General features: G+C 43.0%; 1 protein-coding gene across 4 annotated transcripts in view; it reads left to right on the top strand.

Annotated features, from left to right (window-relative positions):
* TUNAR (transmembrane neural differentiation associated intracellular calcium regulator) overlaps positions 1-13448 on the top strand; it is a 58812-nt gene extending 45364 nt beyond the window's left edge. For all 4 annotated transcript variants that reach the window (XM_081867360.1, XM_081867358.1, XM_081867357.1 and 1 more), the window contains one exon: positions 12545-13448. In XM_081867360.1, the coding sequence (XP_081723486.1) occupies positions 12584-12730 (147 nt within the window). In that variant the 5' untranslated portion in view covers positions 12545-12583 and the 3' untranslated portion in view covers positions 12731-13448. The remainder of the gene's footprint in view (positions 1-12544) is intronic.
* The last annotated feature ends 2311 nt before the right edge of the window (positions 13449-15759 follow it).

Genomic DNA, 15759 nt, shown 5'->3' with positions numbered 1-15759 from the left:
TTGTAATGGGTCTATGTGATTTTCTTATTGCATTCTCCCCTCCCCCCCCCTTGGCTGTAAATTATTTCACAACTCTTTTACTAGGAAGCAGCACACAGGCCATAAGCACACCATACATTGAAAGCACTATCATACCACTTTGACAGACCCTCCAAGTGTCCCTATTTTTTCAGGGACAGTCCCAAATTCATAAAAGCTGTCCCAGTTTCTGATTTGATCCTGGAATGTCCCACTTTTCCTTAGGATGTCCCTATTTTCATTGGAGAAATGTTGAGGGTATGGTGTGGAGTCACGCGGCCCCAGAGTCAAGGAGATAAGTAACTACAGCGGAACCTCAGTTGTTGAACATAATCTGTTCTGGAAGGCTATTCGACTTCCAAAACATTAGACAACCGAGGCGCAATTGCCAGTCAGCAAATTCCTTTTAAAAATAGAGAAACACACCTCAGAAGCTGTTCGACTTCTGAGGTGCGTTCGAAAATGGAAGCATTCACTTCCAGGTTGTCGGTGTTCAGGTTCCGAATTGTTCAGCTTCCGAAGCGTTTGACAACTGAGGTTCCACTGAATACAACCTTTTGAAGACACCTGAAGGCAGCCCTGTATAGGGAAGGTTTTTTTAATGTTTAATGTTTTATTATGTTTTTATATGAGTTGGAAGTCCCTCAGAGTGACTGGGGCAACCCAATATAAACCCAGCAGGGTATTAATAATAATAATAATAATAATAATAATAATAATATCCCTCTTTTAAGTGCTTTTTTCTCATTTTGACTCAACAAAATCACCATTTTATAGTTCAAAATGGGGAAAAATAAATACAGTAAATGGACAAAGATTCACAAAATGTTTAGGGGTATGTGTATCCTTGCATCCATTCACAAAAAAGCACTGCCTATTTTCATCAGAGAAATGTTGGAGGCTATGCTTTAGATGGCGTTTCCATGCGCTGCTCTGGTTCCTCAGAAGCGGCTTAGTCATGCTGGCCACATGACCCGGAAGCTGTACGCTGGCTCCCTCAGCCAATAAAGCGAGATGAGTGCCGCAACCCCAGAGTCATCTGTAACTGGACCTAATGGTCAGGGGTCTCTTTACCTTTACCTATGCTTCAAACAATCATGGCTTCCCCCAAAGAAGCCCGGGAACTGTCCTTTGTTAAGGGTGCTGAGAGTTGTTAGGAGACCCCCTACTCCCCTCACAGAGCAACTTTTCCCAGAGTTCCCTGGGAGGAGGGATTGGTTGTTAGACTGCTCTGGAAATTGTAGCTCTGTGGGGAAGCCTCAACCTGCAGTCCTTGGAGGCCTTCAGGGCAGCCTACTCAAGCTGGGAGGGGGGCATATACGAATGACACTCCCTGTGTGCCATCCCCCCATCACAAGTGTGTCCCCCCACCCTGACAAAGAGCTCTGTGGCTGTTGTGTGTGTTTGTGTAAATGAATCACCTGCCCATCATCTAGGCTTCACTTGAAACCAGTTCTAGCACTGCCTACTGCTGGTTCCTGCCACACCCACAAGAATGTCCATTCCCCACAACCAAGTGGCAGAAACCCAAGAAGCGGTACTCCCACAGGCGCCCCTCCTGCCTTACTGCCAGCAGAGAAGTGACGCCAGCAGTGGCACCAGTTTCTGGTGAGATCTCGCAGAGTGGACCAGCTGGCAAGGAAGGGTTGCAAGGTGGGGCAGTGGCACAGCACCAGCAGGGCGGAGCGGCATATTCTACCTGAAGCAGAGAAACAAGATGTGCCACCCCTGCCCACAACGATCATTCCACTGCCACATGTTTTCTTCAAGGGCAAGAAGTTTGCATGACTCTGCCTTAGCAGACAAGAGTGGAGATTATTCATTGAACTCAACACCCAGTAGAGGAATAGGGTAGCTGCAGAAGCACTGTACAGATGGCCTATCCTATGTTGGTTATGGGGAGCAGGTGAAGCTGTGGTCTAAACCACTGAGCCTCTTGGGCTTGCTGATCGGAAGGTTGGCAGTTCAAATCCTCACAGAGCTCCCGTTGCTCTGTCCCAGCACCTGCCAACTTTGCAGTTTGAAAGCAAACCAGTGCAAGTAGATAAATAGGTACTGCTGTGGTGGGAAGGTGAATGCTGTTTCTGTGTGCTCTGGTTTCTGTCAGAGTGTTCCATTGTGACAGAAGTGGCTTAGTCATATTGGCCACATGACCGGGAAAGCTGTCTGTGGACAAACACCAGCTCCCTCGGCCTGAAGTGAGATGAGTGCCACAACGCCATAGTCGCCTTTGACTGGACATAACTGTCCAGGAGTCCTTTAGTTTTTTTCTTTTTTCTTTTTTTACCTATGTAGGTTAGAGGTGCTGCTGAACTTCAGGAGACCAAAAAAGAATTGTTTCCTGGCATGGAGATGTTCACCATTATGAGATCTGAGAACCTTTCTGACTCGGGGGAAATTCTTTAATTTGCAGCCAACTCTCCCGTATGTCCTCAAGTAGCTTCTATTCTCATCATACTTCTTGGCCACAGCAATTCCCTCCCAGCTGTGTTCTGAAGGATATGACAAAGGTTTTGCAACCTTTATGCTGCCGCAGAATGTCTCTCCCTTAGCCCATTTGACTGCCTTACATTCCTCTAAAGCAACATTTTGCAGCCAGATTTCAATTGACCCTATTACAGTTGTTGTTGTTGTTAATTACATCCTTCCTTTCCACCCAAATGGCTCTTTTGCTGTTTAGTGGATTTGGACAGCCCCCCTTCCACAACCTGGTCCTCTTCAGATGTTTTAAACTGCAACTCTGATCATCCCAGACCATTGGCTCGTCTCTTATCTGACAGTCCCAGTCATAAAATCGTAGAGTTGGAAGGGTCCCCAAGATTCATCTAGTCCAACCCCCTGTAATGCAGGAATCCTGCCCTTTGGTGGGCTCAAACCACCAATCTTCTGGTTAATGGCCAGACGCATTTACCCATAGCATCACCTGGCACTTTTGATGGGTTTATCTTTTAAAGCAGAGATGGGGAAACCATGACATTCCAGGTTTTGTGGTATTCTCATCCATCGCAGTCAACATGACCAATGGTCAGAGTTCCACCCACTCTCTGGAACACAGTTCCATATGCGGTTCATGAGGCAGGAACTGTGAACTGCCCTGAGTTCTGTGAACTGCCCTGGGATGCGGGTGGTGCTGTGGTCTAAGCCACTCAGCCTCTTGGGCTTGCCGATCAGAAGGTTGACGGTTTGAATCCCCATGACTAATCCCCGTGAGTTCCCGTTGCTCTGTCCTCGCTCCTGCCAACCTAACAGTTCAAAAGCACAGCAGTGCAAGTAGATAATAGGTACTGCTGCAGTGGGAAGGTAAACAGCGTTTCCATATGCTCTGGCTTCCATCATGGTGTTCCATTGCACCAGAAGCGGTTTAGTCATGCTGGCCACATGATCCGGAAAGCTGTCTGCGGACAAACACCGACTCCCTCGGCCTAACCCTAACCCCATAGTCAAATTTGACTGGACTTAACCATCCAGGAGACCTATAGGGCAGTATATAAATTCAATTAACAAAAACAACAACTGTGGCAGACTTTAAACACTCCTAAAGACCTGTCTATTTAAACAGGCATTTCATCGCTCGGTTATGTTTTATGTTTTATTGATATTTAACTGAATGCTTTATTGATAACTTCTTCTTTTTTATTCAGGCATTTCTTTGTATTTTTGGTTTTAAATGTTGTATATATCTTTTTTCTTTGTTAATTATCTTACTGGATTTTATATAAACTCATTATGGACTTTGCATATTAAGTGGCATATAAGTAACGATCATAAGAATGATGGGAGGTTGAGGAAGGCTGATCTAGGCTGTTCTTATTCACTAAACTATTACTAGAGAGGGGAGGGAAGTATTTTGTAAGGACTAGATGGGAAGAACCACGGATCCAACATGTGGAAGGAAATCAGCTCTGCGAAAACTTGCAGGGTTCTCTGGGTGCTATAATGGGCAGCTTCTAAGTCTGTTCTCATGCTTCTGCTCATGCAAGACAACATGCCCAGGTGGAGAGCATCTCTGGATCTTGTGCCACTGCTTTGCACATTGCTCCAGCACAAGGTGGGACACCACTCTTCCGTGAGTGGAGTACCTTCTGCAGTATCTAACATGCCACATTTCATTTGAATCCAACCCATGAACTTGGAAGACTGAGGGGAAACAATATACACATGCCGTAATGACCATTAGTCTAGTGTCTAGAGTAATCTAGAGCCAGCACAGTGTAGTGGTTAGAGTGTTGGACTAGGACCTGAGAGACCAGGGGGTTCAAATCCCTACTTAGCCATAATGCTTCCTGGGTGACCTTGGGCCAATCGCTCCCTCTCATCCTAACCTACCTCACAGGGTTGTTGTGAGGATAAAAGGGGGAAAGGGGGAACCATGAGTGCCACCTTGAGCTCAGAAGAAATCTGGAATATAACTGTGATATAAATAAATAAGGTCAATGATCACATTGGCTTTGATTTGTGCTTTATTTAGTTATTAATGAAGAACCATCTCTATGCTCGCTAGCTATTTCAGAGCACTTTCTCATTATACCTGGTCAATTCTGAGCAGTATATTGCAAAAATATAATTGTTAGCACTGGTAGATTCACAATAATAGCTAAGGCTAGTTGTGAGATGATAAACATAGCAATCTCTGCATCAGATGGTATTAATTTTTGGTTGCCTTACTTGTAAATGGCATTACTAGCTGTATTTGTTTTATTCTTTTCTTGTTCTTGTTTTATGATATGTTGATTATTCATTGTTTTGTGATTGTGGGCTCATCTGTACTGTTGGTTAATGAGGACAGAAAGTTCCCTGTACCTTCATTAATTCTCCATTTTCCATAGCACCTTCTCCTCTAAATCACTGCCTTCTCACACTTCCCTTCCCTCAATACAGATTTTCTCATACAAGGGATACTCCAAAAGGGATTGGGGTATAAGAAAGTCCAGAACAGGGGAGGGGAAAGTGTGGGAAGGCAGTGATTTAGAAAAGAATGGCATACAAACAATGGTGAATTAACAGAGGTACAGAAAGCTTCCTATCCGTATTAAACAACTGTATGGACAAGCCTGGTATTTTAGTTTATGCAATTTGTCCTGAGATTTTAGGGTGAAGGGTGGGTAAGAAATACCAGAAAGAAAGAAAATCAAAAACATATTAATGCATAATGGAGTCAAGTAGTTGCACAACTAACACATTACTGAACTGATTGCTCAGTTGCCCAATGGTAATCCATTTTTCCAATATTGTACTCCATTCCAATGCACAGTTAAGGCCTCCTTGAGAGGCTTCTGCATGGCTGCGAGAATGTGCAAGAGCCTATTGGATGGATCTGTTAATGGAGAATTGGTGTCGCATGGAAAGAGCTGGTGCCCATTATGTGGGAAGACTCACATAACCAACCCCATTCTATTTCATATATATAGACATGGAAGGACCAATGTGGAGATCCTGCTGGTGCTTTTGCACCAGGCACAGCGCACCACTGCTTCTCCCTCCCCCCTCCACCTCATTGTAAGCAGCAGCAGTGCAACCGACCGGAGCTCAAGGGAGCATTGTCACTCCACCGCTATTGCAGTAAGCTGCATTTGTGCAACCTGAATTTTCTGGTATGTGATAGAATCCTACCTGAAAACAGTGAATATCTAGAAGCACCTTGATTTACCCATGAGTGCACAACAGTTTTTTCCAACCCTGGTAGGAACCTTCCCAGGCCCTGAACAGCTGCATGAAAAATGGAAAGTATTTACTATCAAAGAATCATAGAATTATAGAGTTGGAAGGGACAGTGAAGACCATCTAATCCATGGGTAGGCAAACTACGGCCCAGGGGCTGGATCCAGCCCAATCACTTTCTAAATCTGGCCTGCGGACGGTCCAGGAATCAGCGTGTTTTTACATGAGTAAAATGTGTCCTTTTATTTAAAATGCATCTCTGGGTTATTTGTGGGGCCTGCCTGGTGTTTTTACATGAGTAGAATGTGTGCTTTTATTTAAAATGCGTCTCTGGGTTATTTGTGGGGCCTAGGAATTCATTCATTATTTTTTTCAAAATATAGTCCAGCCCCCCACAAGGTCTGAGGGACAATGGACTGGCCCCCTGCTGAAAAAGTTTGCTGACCCCTGATTAATCCAATCCAATCTTTTGTTCAATGTGGGGCTTGAACCCACAACCCTGAGATTATGAGTCTCATGCTCTACCAACTGAGCTAGACTATACTATGAATTAACCTTACTAGAAACCATAGAAATCATAGAATTGCAGAGTCGGAAGGGATCCTGAGCATCATCAAATCCAACCCCCTGCAATGCAGGGATACGCAGTTGTCCCATACAGGGATCGAACCTGTAACCTTGGCATTGTTAGCACCACACTCTAACCAACTGAGCTAGAGCAGGAGAAGAGCTGAATCTCTGCTTGTTGTGCAGCTGTTACATCAGCACAGGAGTCATGCCACAGAATGAACCCAGCAAACTTACAAACTTGTACCCCCTGGTCCAAGAGAAATCATTAGCCTACCTTAGTCGATAACAAGCACCAGAGGAATAAGGCTGCCAAATGACCAGAAAAGGGGTCTGGCATGCTCTTGTGCTTCTAATTTCAGTATCATGTATGGAAACACAACATTGTTGCTGTTAAAGACAGTGCCATGGTGGCTGGTTTAAAACTTGGCAACCCTGCAGACAGAGAGTAGCTCATGAATGAGACCATTTGGGCACCCCCTGGAAATGCATTCCCCCCAAATAATCTGAGAGAAAATGCTTCAACTTTTTTGAGACAGGCTCTGAATGTTGCCGGCACCTTGGCTTGCACTTGAAAAAGTTGTGGGAATGATGTGATTTGAGATTAAAAGCAATAATTTATTAAGATGCTCCAGAGAGATGCACGAGGAAAGCTTATCCCGTGGAGAACTGAACAGATTCAACTCTCACAGCTACTGCAATGCCAGAAGTAATTAATTATCACATCGCAGAAACTTGCTTGACACCATGTTGGACCAGGCTCAACATTATGCTGGCAAGCATTATCTGATGATTTGCAAAACAAGTCAGGCCTCTTCTTTGGTAACCATTTCCCAAAGGCCACATCTGCTGGTGGTGTAAATCAAGAGCAGCTTTCCCTTTATTTGAACGGAGCATGAAAAAAGACCGAAAAATGAGGATCTGTCCCACACCTCTGTTCAGTCTAGCTTGACTATCAGCCCCCAGTTCTGTATGCTTTCATACACAATCGCAGATCTCCCAGGCAAATTGTTCAGAAATTTCAGCATGTTTTCTATCCCTAGGCTATTAATTGTGATGACACATTAAGAGATAAGGGAGCATTAATTTTGGGAGGATAGTTTCATCCCTCTGCAGATGAGAGATATACAACAGAAACCTGCATTGATTGGCAAACTGAAGTAACCCCCGGAAGGAAGGGGTAAAGAGGTGTGTGAGTTCCTGTGCTGTTGGAGTGCTGAGTCTCCCTTATCTCCTGAAGAAGAGAGGCACCAGCAGTGATCAAATTGCCAAGTAGGGAAGAGAAGATTCTGGGGAATGCATAGGCTTGAGCCGTATGAATGAGACAAAAGAAAGGAATATTCCTTTGTTATTTATCATTTCTTTTAAATGTGCTGCTGCTCCCATCTTCTGAAGCGCAGAGGTTGTTCAAAGTTTGCAGTTGGGAAACTTTCCTAAAAGCAAGCTGGTGGTTGACTCCTTCAACAGTGACAAGGAAACAAAACATATGTGCCTCAGCCCCTGATGCCAAGTTGACCAGCCACATTGGGGAAAAAAGATCAGGAAACGGACCTGTGATATGTGACAGAGGACACCAACGTGGCATCTGTAGGCATGATGGCACAGAGGAAGTCCTTCATTGGCACACCTAAGCAGGAGCTCCAAACTCTGAGGGTTTTTTTTAAGTCTCTAGTCATCCTAGAAAGAGAGTTATGAAACAAAATCACCCATCTCAGTGATATCTGCAAAATGAGGTCATCCTGGTTGCTCCCACCTGTTGAAGGCTGAAGGTTTTGGCTTCAGATATGGGTGGTTTGGCAGTTAGCATTTGCTCAAGTGGTGGTTTAGGCATTGGGTAGGCATAGTGTTGGATGGAAGAGAGGTTGTAGTCTCTGCCTGGTCCGTCCAAAAATGAGATAGCCTATTAAAGGGATCCAGGTTCCCCAGATTAGGAGTCTACTACTCTTAACCACTACACCACACTGGCTCTCTAATAGTTGTCATGCCTTTGGTATGGGGGGGGGGTCTAAAGGGCAGGGGGGACGCCTTGCCACACAAGTTAGTTGTTTGGAAATCAGACAATAAGAATCCCTGGGATCCTAAAGAGCTGTTTCCCCATTCTCTTTAGTGTACATTTCCTGCTTCTCTCTTATTTTCTAATATCCTTTGGAATATCCATTATTTGCTCTTTCTTTTTTCATAGAGACCAGGATGTATCTTTCCTGTGGTGGGCTTGTTTGAGATCAGGTACTCCCTACACGTTATTTGCTGCAAATACTGCTACGCAGTAAGTGTGGTTGGGGGCTAAGAAATCCTGTTCCCAAATGGCAAGTGCACCGTGTGAAAATTTAGCAAAAGGGCTTGAGCATGTCTCAGCTGTGCAGGACCTAAAGCCAGGCACTCATTAAAAATCCACTACATATCTCACTTACAGAATAACGATAGACATGCTGCACTTTTGTGAGGAACAAGCCCCTCTTGAAAGGTCCACGCTGTAAGATCTGGGCTCCCTCCACACAGACTGAAGGTGTAAATGGGTGAATAAATCATATTTCTTAAAGCTACGACAGTCTCCACTGTGTCTTCAACTCTCCAAAAGAGCACAAGCCCTGGGTGAGCACCTGGAACCCCCTGGAATCTTGCTGTCACTCGGCAGAGAGTGAGGGTGACTCCCAACTTCTGTAAGAATATTACCAGCCTGGGTAGGGGTTGAGAGATTGGTTCTTCAACACCTTAGGACATGTTTTCCACCGGATTTTGATGAACACCAGTTCGCTTACAGGAGAAATAGGTCACAGACGAAGCCATACCCACAGCTTTTCACCTTGCAGCGAGTCATCTGGAGAGACCGGGGAATTAATGCTGTTTATTGATTATAGCTCAGCTTTTAATGCCATCCTTCCGGACATTCTTATTAAAAAGCTGATGGACTTGGACCTTTCCCCTACCATCTGTGATTGGATTAAAGACTTCCAGAGGGATCGCACACAAATAGTGAGGATTGGGCCTGTTACAACTACCTCTCTGAAGCTCAGCGCTGGCACCCCACAGGGATGCGTGCTGAGTCCCTACCTGTACCCGTTGTATACATATGACTGCATTTCATCTGATCCATCCAATGCAGTTATTAAGTTTGCAGATGATATCACTATAATGGGTCTAATTACAGGTGGAGATGAATCAGCGTATAGGGAGGAGGTTCAAAAAGTCTCCACATGGTGCCTAGAGAACAACTTGCACCTAAATATCAGCAAGTCAAAGGAGGTGGTGTTGGACTTTCGGAGGAAGAGAGAGAAACTAGCCCCATTGTATATCAGGTGTGTGTGTGTGGAGAGAGTCTCTTCCTTTAAATTCCTGGGAGTTTGCCTTAGTGAAGACCTCACTTGGAAAATCAATACAACCCAGGTGATTAGGAAGGCCCAACAGAGACTCCATTTCCTCAGGGTCTTGTGAAAGAACAATGTCAAACAACAATTGACGATCTCCTTCTACTGGGCCACAATAGAAAGTGTCCTTTCATACACTGGTTTGACAGCCACGGACAGGAAGTCCCTACAGAGGGTAGCGAATACAGCATATGACATCATGGGCTATCCTTGGAGTTCGCTAGATGATATCTCAGGAGACTGCAAGGAAAATTCTTAGGGATGACTCACACCCTGCCCAGCAGCTCTTTAATCTCCTACCTTCGTGCAGGAGATACAGAAGTATAGTCAGCCGCACCAATAGGTTAAAGAACAGTTTTTATCCGTGCGCTGTTGGGCTGCTGAATGAAAAAAAATAGTGGTGTAATTGACTACCGACAAGCACACAGAGCGCGAACAAGACTGAGGGGGGGGGGGGGGCTCATTTAATTTCACTGCACACAGGTGGTGTAGGGACAATAAAGGTTTTTTTTATTTTATTATTATTATTATTATTATTATTATTATTATTATTATTATTATTATTAGAATTGGGGGTCTTAGGGATGAAACCATGGCAAAATCAGGTGGGTCGAGATCCTGCCTTGCTTTCAGTGATGGATATGCAGCCGCCTGAGTTGTGGATGCAACTTGGCGTAATGCGATTGCCTTTCAGAGACCAAATATCAGTCATGGGTGTGTGTGTGTGTGTGTGTGTGTGTGTGTGTGTGTGTGTGTGTGTGTTTCACTGTCCTAAAGAGCTTGCAGATTCAAAAAGTGGGCCTGTCCACCACCATATCCCACCAGCAGCGGCTGTCCATGCTGCAAATGTTTCATTTTATATTAAGGAGAAGGAAAAACAAAAACAAAGAGAAAAACAGTTCCATCTCTGGTTTTATTCTGCATTATTTATAAGAAAGTCATTGTAGCTTTCTTTCTGTGCAGGGAAAATATAGAAAAAAGGCGGGGGACTCTTGTTTACCTCCTGGGATTGTTTTCCTCCCCCTGATTATATTAGCAGAAATGAGATTTGGCCAAGCCTGTTCTGCTATGCCCTCACCTGTGCTGCTGCAGAGTGTCAGATTTTGAAATCAGAACTTCTGAGAACCTGGGAAAGGCTAATAAATGAACCCTTTTGGCTCCAGGTTACAGAGCCCAGAGATGGTATGAGTGTGAAGCTTAACAGGGGGCCGTGGTGGTTTTCGTCATATCAAAGTGAAGCCTGGCAAGGTTTATTTATTTGTTTAAGAATAAATAAAAAGAGACAATGAGGTGTAGTCATTAGAGTGTTAGACTAGAACCTGAGAGACCAGGGTTTGAATCTCCATTCAGCCATGAACAGCATTTGAGACTCCCATTGTTCTAGGCGCATTTTGCGACAGGGAATTTCATTAGCTTGAGCAGTTTCTAAGCTCTGGGCACAGTATTACGCCTAAGATTTCAGTGAAAGGAAAGGAGGACCTTTTTCTGCCTCCCCACTTCCAACTACTCTCTGAAGACTGGAGAAGAGACCCTCTTAAGAATATTAGGGGGCTGGCCAGGGGAAGGACTAGACCATGTGAAAAATGAACATAATATTTCAGCTTTGTATTCTGGTTATATTAAAAAGTGCACCTAGACATTCCATTGTTGTGCCCATTATCCATGTTTAAGGTGCCATTTAGCTCCTAGCTTTCATATCTCAGTTTCTAACACTGGCCAAGAAGCTCATTGGATGACTCTAACCCAGTCACTAACTCTCAGCCCCACTTACCTAATGGGGCTGCTGTGAAGATAAAATAGGGAGGGGGAACCATATACACCACCTTGAGCTCAAATGTGGAAAGATGGGATGCACATTTAATAAATAAACAAGCAAAAGCTTTCTATTCATCTGTAGCATCACACACAAAAACCCCATAGCCAGGCCATTTTTGTTTGGGGGGGGTTGGTTTTTTTGCAACCCTATGTAGTCGAAAACTAGCCTTCCTGTTCCTTTTAGGAATAGACAAATCAGTCAATTTCAGTTTCTCAAAACTAAAAACTAAAATTATATTGTTGTAACCCACTGTGGACCTTACAGTAAAGTGTGGGAAAGAAATCATGTATATAAAAGAAAATAACATCTTGCTGGCTTGCAGAATGATTGGTTGACTATTATCAGTATAAGAGATCCTCATTATTATAGGGGTTATTACTATTATTATTTATTTCATTTATATATTTTTAAGAAAAATGCCAAAGTGGTTTACGGCATATTAAAACATAACTAAAACAATCCAGAATCAAACATTTCTGAAGAAAGTCAAATATAGAGTATACAGTCAGAGCAACATAATTAACAGAAAATTAACAGAAAACTAAAATGTTATCTTAAAGATTTCAAAATAAAACATTACAAAGGAGGTCAACTACAGAATACGTATTCAACACAAAGGGATGGGAGGGTGGGAATTCAATTCAGTTCTCATTTACAGGTAAAAGTGAAGTTACCTAATTTGCACTTTTCAAGACAATATGCAAACCAAAACACAGCCATCTTTCTCCAACATTTCACAGTGCAGATCCCCAGTCTATAAATACATAGAAAAATGAATAAGCTGGTGTAAAGTATGCACAAAATGCTTTTATTAATGAAAATAGCAGGCGAAATGCATTAGATTTGAGGATGTTGCTTTGCAAAAACATGCCTATCATGCAAAACTGCAAACAGAAGTGTGGTAAATATTGCCCTCAGGTACTGAAGCATTTTCACGAGGCCTTTTTAGTTTTAATTTTAAAAATTGCAAGCTGATGTGAAAATGTGGAGAACTGAAGACTGGAAAAACGAGGAACTGACCCTGACAGAATTTGCCCATTCACTAATTCATAAATAGAGCAATTGTATTCTGACTCTCTGCTTTGCTCCCTCTTTCTCTCTCTCTTTATTTACATTGTAGGTTAGCCTAAGGAGAAGGATTAAGAAACTGGCTACCAAGATGGTAATCACTAGTGGAAATGAAGAAGAAAAAGGCAACCAGGAAAAGGAGAGCAAAGAGGAGTCCATCCTGGCAATGCTGGGCATTATCGGGACAATCCTGAACCTCGTCGTGATCATTTTTGTGTACATCTACACGACATTGTGAGCCGCAGACGCAAAGCGGGGGAGACAGCTGACAAGAGGTGATGGCAAACGTGGCCGGCTATTGACACACGGCTTAATGAGAATTGACTCTGTAGTATATTAAGACGTCATAAAAGCTCTGCCTGAGGGCGTTGGAGGTTGAAGCACAATTAATTGAACAAGACTTTTTTCACACAGTTACAAGCAAAACTCGCATCTCTCTCTCTCTCTCTCTCTCTCTCTCTCTCTCTCTCTCTCTCTCTCTCTGTTCTAGAGAAATGAGTGCAAATCTGTAAGTATCAGCTTTGGACAGGGGGTCAAGGGAAAACCCCCCACTATGGATAAAACTTTTCAATACAGCCAAAGACTGGACACTATTATAAACAGTGACAAATATATAGCATATCTGTGCCAAGTTATGTTCCATGCCCATTAGTCCGCATCTTCTCTACTCTCCTTTCTTTGATTTACATCGAAGCTAGCAAGCTTTTCTTTCTCTCGCTCTTTGTTTTTCCAGTTTTTAACTTAAAATGAACATATGGTGCAATCACAAGGTAGGGGGGAGGGGAACCAGCTACTCCGCTGAGCTGCCTGAGCTACCAAAGGGTAAAACCTTGAGCAAAGTAAGGTTACCTGACGTTCCTTTTCTCTCTCGGTTGCTTGACATCTGTGTCTGTTCAAACCGATGTTTATAAATATATATTTTTAATAAATGTGCTATATTTTTAGCATGAGCCAAACTTTGGGTGACACCAGTGTTGTTGTTTTTCAGCCTGGGTTTGTTCCACAAAAGAACGCCCCTCTCTCTCTCTCCCCTTCCTCCATCCTCCCCCCCCCCTTCTAAATCAGCGTATGCCAAGGGTTTGGGCTTTAGTTTTGTTTCTTTGCAGCAGAGACAGACACCTTGTTTCCTGCTCCACTGCAGAGCACAGACACATCATGCTTACATGCCTGACTTGAAACGGGAATATCAGTTGGAAAACATCGCATTTCATATGGAGGTATGGCACGGCGACCTTTGCCAAGTCGTTTCATGGGCACAACTCTATATATAGACAGACGACAACAGGGGCAGAAAGAGTTGTTCCACCTCCACGCTTCCTCTCAGAGAATGTCAACCCTTTCAAATATGTATTCAGTTCCCATTTTTGACGGGGACTTCAAGGCTATACTGAAGTCCCATTAAGTTCAATGGGGCTTGCTGTGAGATAAACAAATATAGGATTGTGGCCCACATCTTTGAATGGGATTTAGATTGTGAGGGGAATCTGAAAATCTGTGGCTTCTTCATGGTGCTCGTGGACATAGGAGCCAACTCCTTTCAGCCCCCAAAATAAAATATTTGAGGGGGACGGGCCCCCACAAAATTGATGGGCATTCCCATTCAAATGGTGTGTGTGCACTGTGTCATGTGACTGATTATGTGGGGCAGGGCTTACCTGGGCCCCCACAATATTTTATTCAAACCGGCACCCCTGCTCTTGGATATGAGTTCAAAACTGGATAGTATTGGTTTGAGAGGTCCTTCCACTTCTCTTACTAATACTTTGCAAGTACTGCTTTTTGTTTCGCCTGCTTTGGACTAATGCTGGAGTGCCCTCAGGACCCCGTGGACCTTCACACTTTTATGCAGGGGGACGGAGCTCTGTGAGAAAGGATAAATGGCAGTGACAGGAGGTGTGCAGAGAAGTCCTCTTATGGGGTGTCTGATTTTAGAGAGGGACAAAATGGATGGAGCAATGGAATGAAGGAAAATAGGGTTTTGACTTACGTTATGGATGGCATGCATAATATCTGTATTATGACAAAACAAAGATACATAAAGGTTTCAAAAATCATGTAGTAAGTAAGAAGGAGCCTGTACACTGCCTGGCTAAGACATAAGGACCTCTTAGAAAGGAAAACCCCAAGGTGGTTATCCCCTACTTAGGTGGTATCAGTAAAAAGGATAAACGTGGATAAAAGGTGGACTACCTATAAAGATCTCATAGAGTTTAAAGAAGAAAGAGTGAATGGTGGACTGTACAAGATTATACTACGGATTGGTTCCAGTACTTCCAGTTGAACAAGCTATTTTAAAAAGATAAAGAAAATGGATTTGGGGAAATTGGCTCAGAATTCAAATAAATTGTAATAGGAAATGATGATAAATGAATCTCTAAAATATATAAACTGTTATTGGAGTGGGAAACCAAAGACAAGATGGTAAAGGCAACAATGACTAAATGGGCAATCAATATTGGTTATAATATAGAAATTTCTGCCTGGGGAAAATTATGGGGGGAAACCATGAATTTCTCGGCCTGTTATCTTACCAAGGAAAGCATACATAAGATGATGTACAGGTGGTCCTTGACACCTAGCAAACTGGTAAAAATGTACTAAAAAGGGGTCAAAGTTTTGTTGGAAGTGTCAAGAGGTAGATGGAACTCTGACGCATATGTGGTAGTTGTGCAAGTATGCTAGAGAGTACTGGGAAAAGATTCATATAGAATTTTAAAAAGATCTTTAAATTTGCATTTCACAAAAGATCTGAGGCCTTCGTACTAGGGATAATAAGCGATAATATCCCAAAGAAGACATTCAACCTCTTCTTACACACAACCGCTGCGGCTAGAATAGTTTATGCGGAAAAAATGGAAAGAAAAAGAACTACCAATGAAAGAAATACAGCAGAATAAACTGATAGAATTGACAGAATTAGCAATTATGACCATGAAAATAAGAAATAAAGATGAGACACAGATAAAAGAAGGATGCAAGTCTTTCGGAGAACATCTCAGGAGATATAACACTCCATTTAACCAGCCAGTAGGAGTATAACCCTTATGAGCAGCAGTTAATATTAAACAAAGGAAACACATGAGATAAAATTGGGTGGAATAACAGAATATGCAGCAGAAATAAGGTTTGCATAAAATGTCATGGAGAGATGGACTTGGGAAGTCCTAAGGGAAGTGATACTGTATGTGATGGACAATGTATGATGTCTGTATAAAATTTGTGGGAAATGCATAAATAATCTTTTTTAAAGAAAAGAAGAGAAGGAAA

The sequence above is a fragment of the Podarcis erhardii genome, assembly GCF_964252035.2.
Source record: "Podarcis erhardii genome assembly, chromosome: 1".
In the NCBI taxonomy this organism is placed as follows: domain Eukaryota; kingdom Metazoa; phylum Chordata; class Lepidosauria; order Squamata; family Lacertidae; genus Podarcis; species Podarcis erhardii.
Note: the sequence above shows the minus strand (reverse complement) of the source record. Positions and strands in the feature narration are given on the sequence as shown.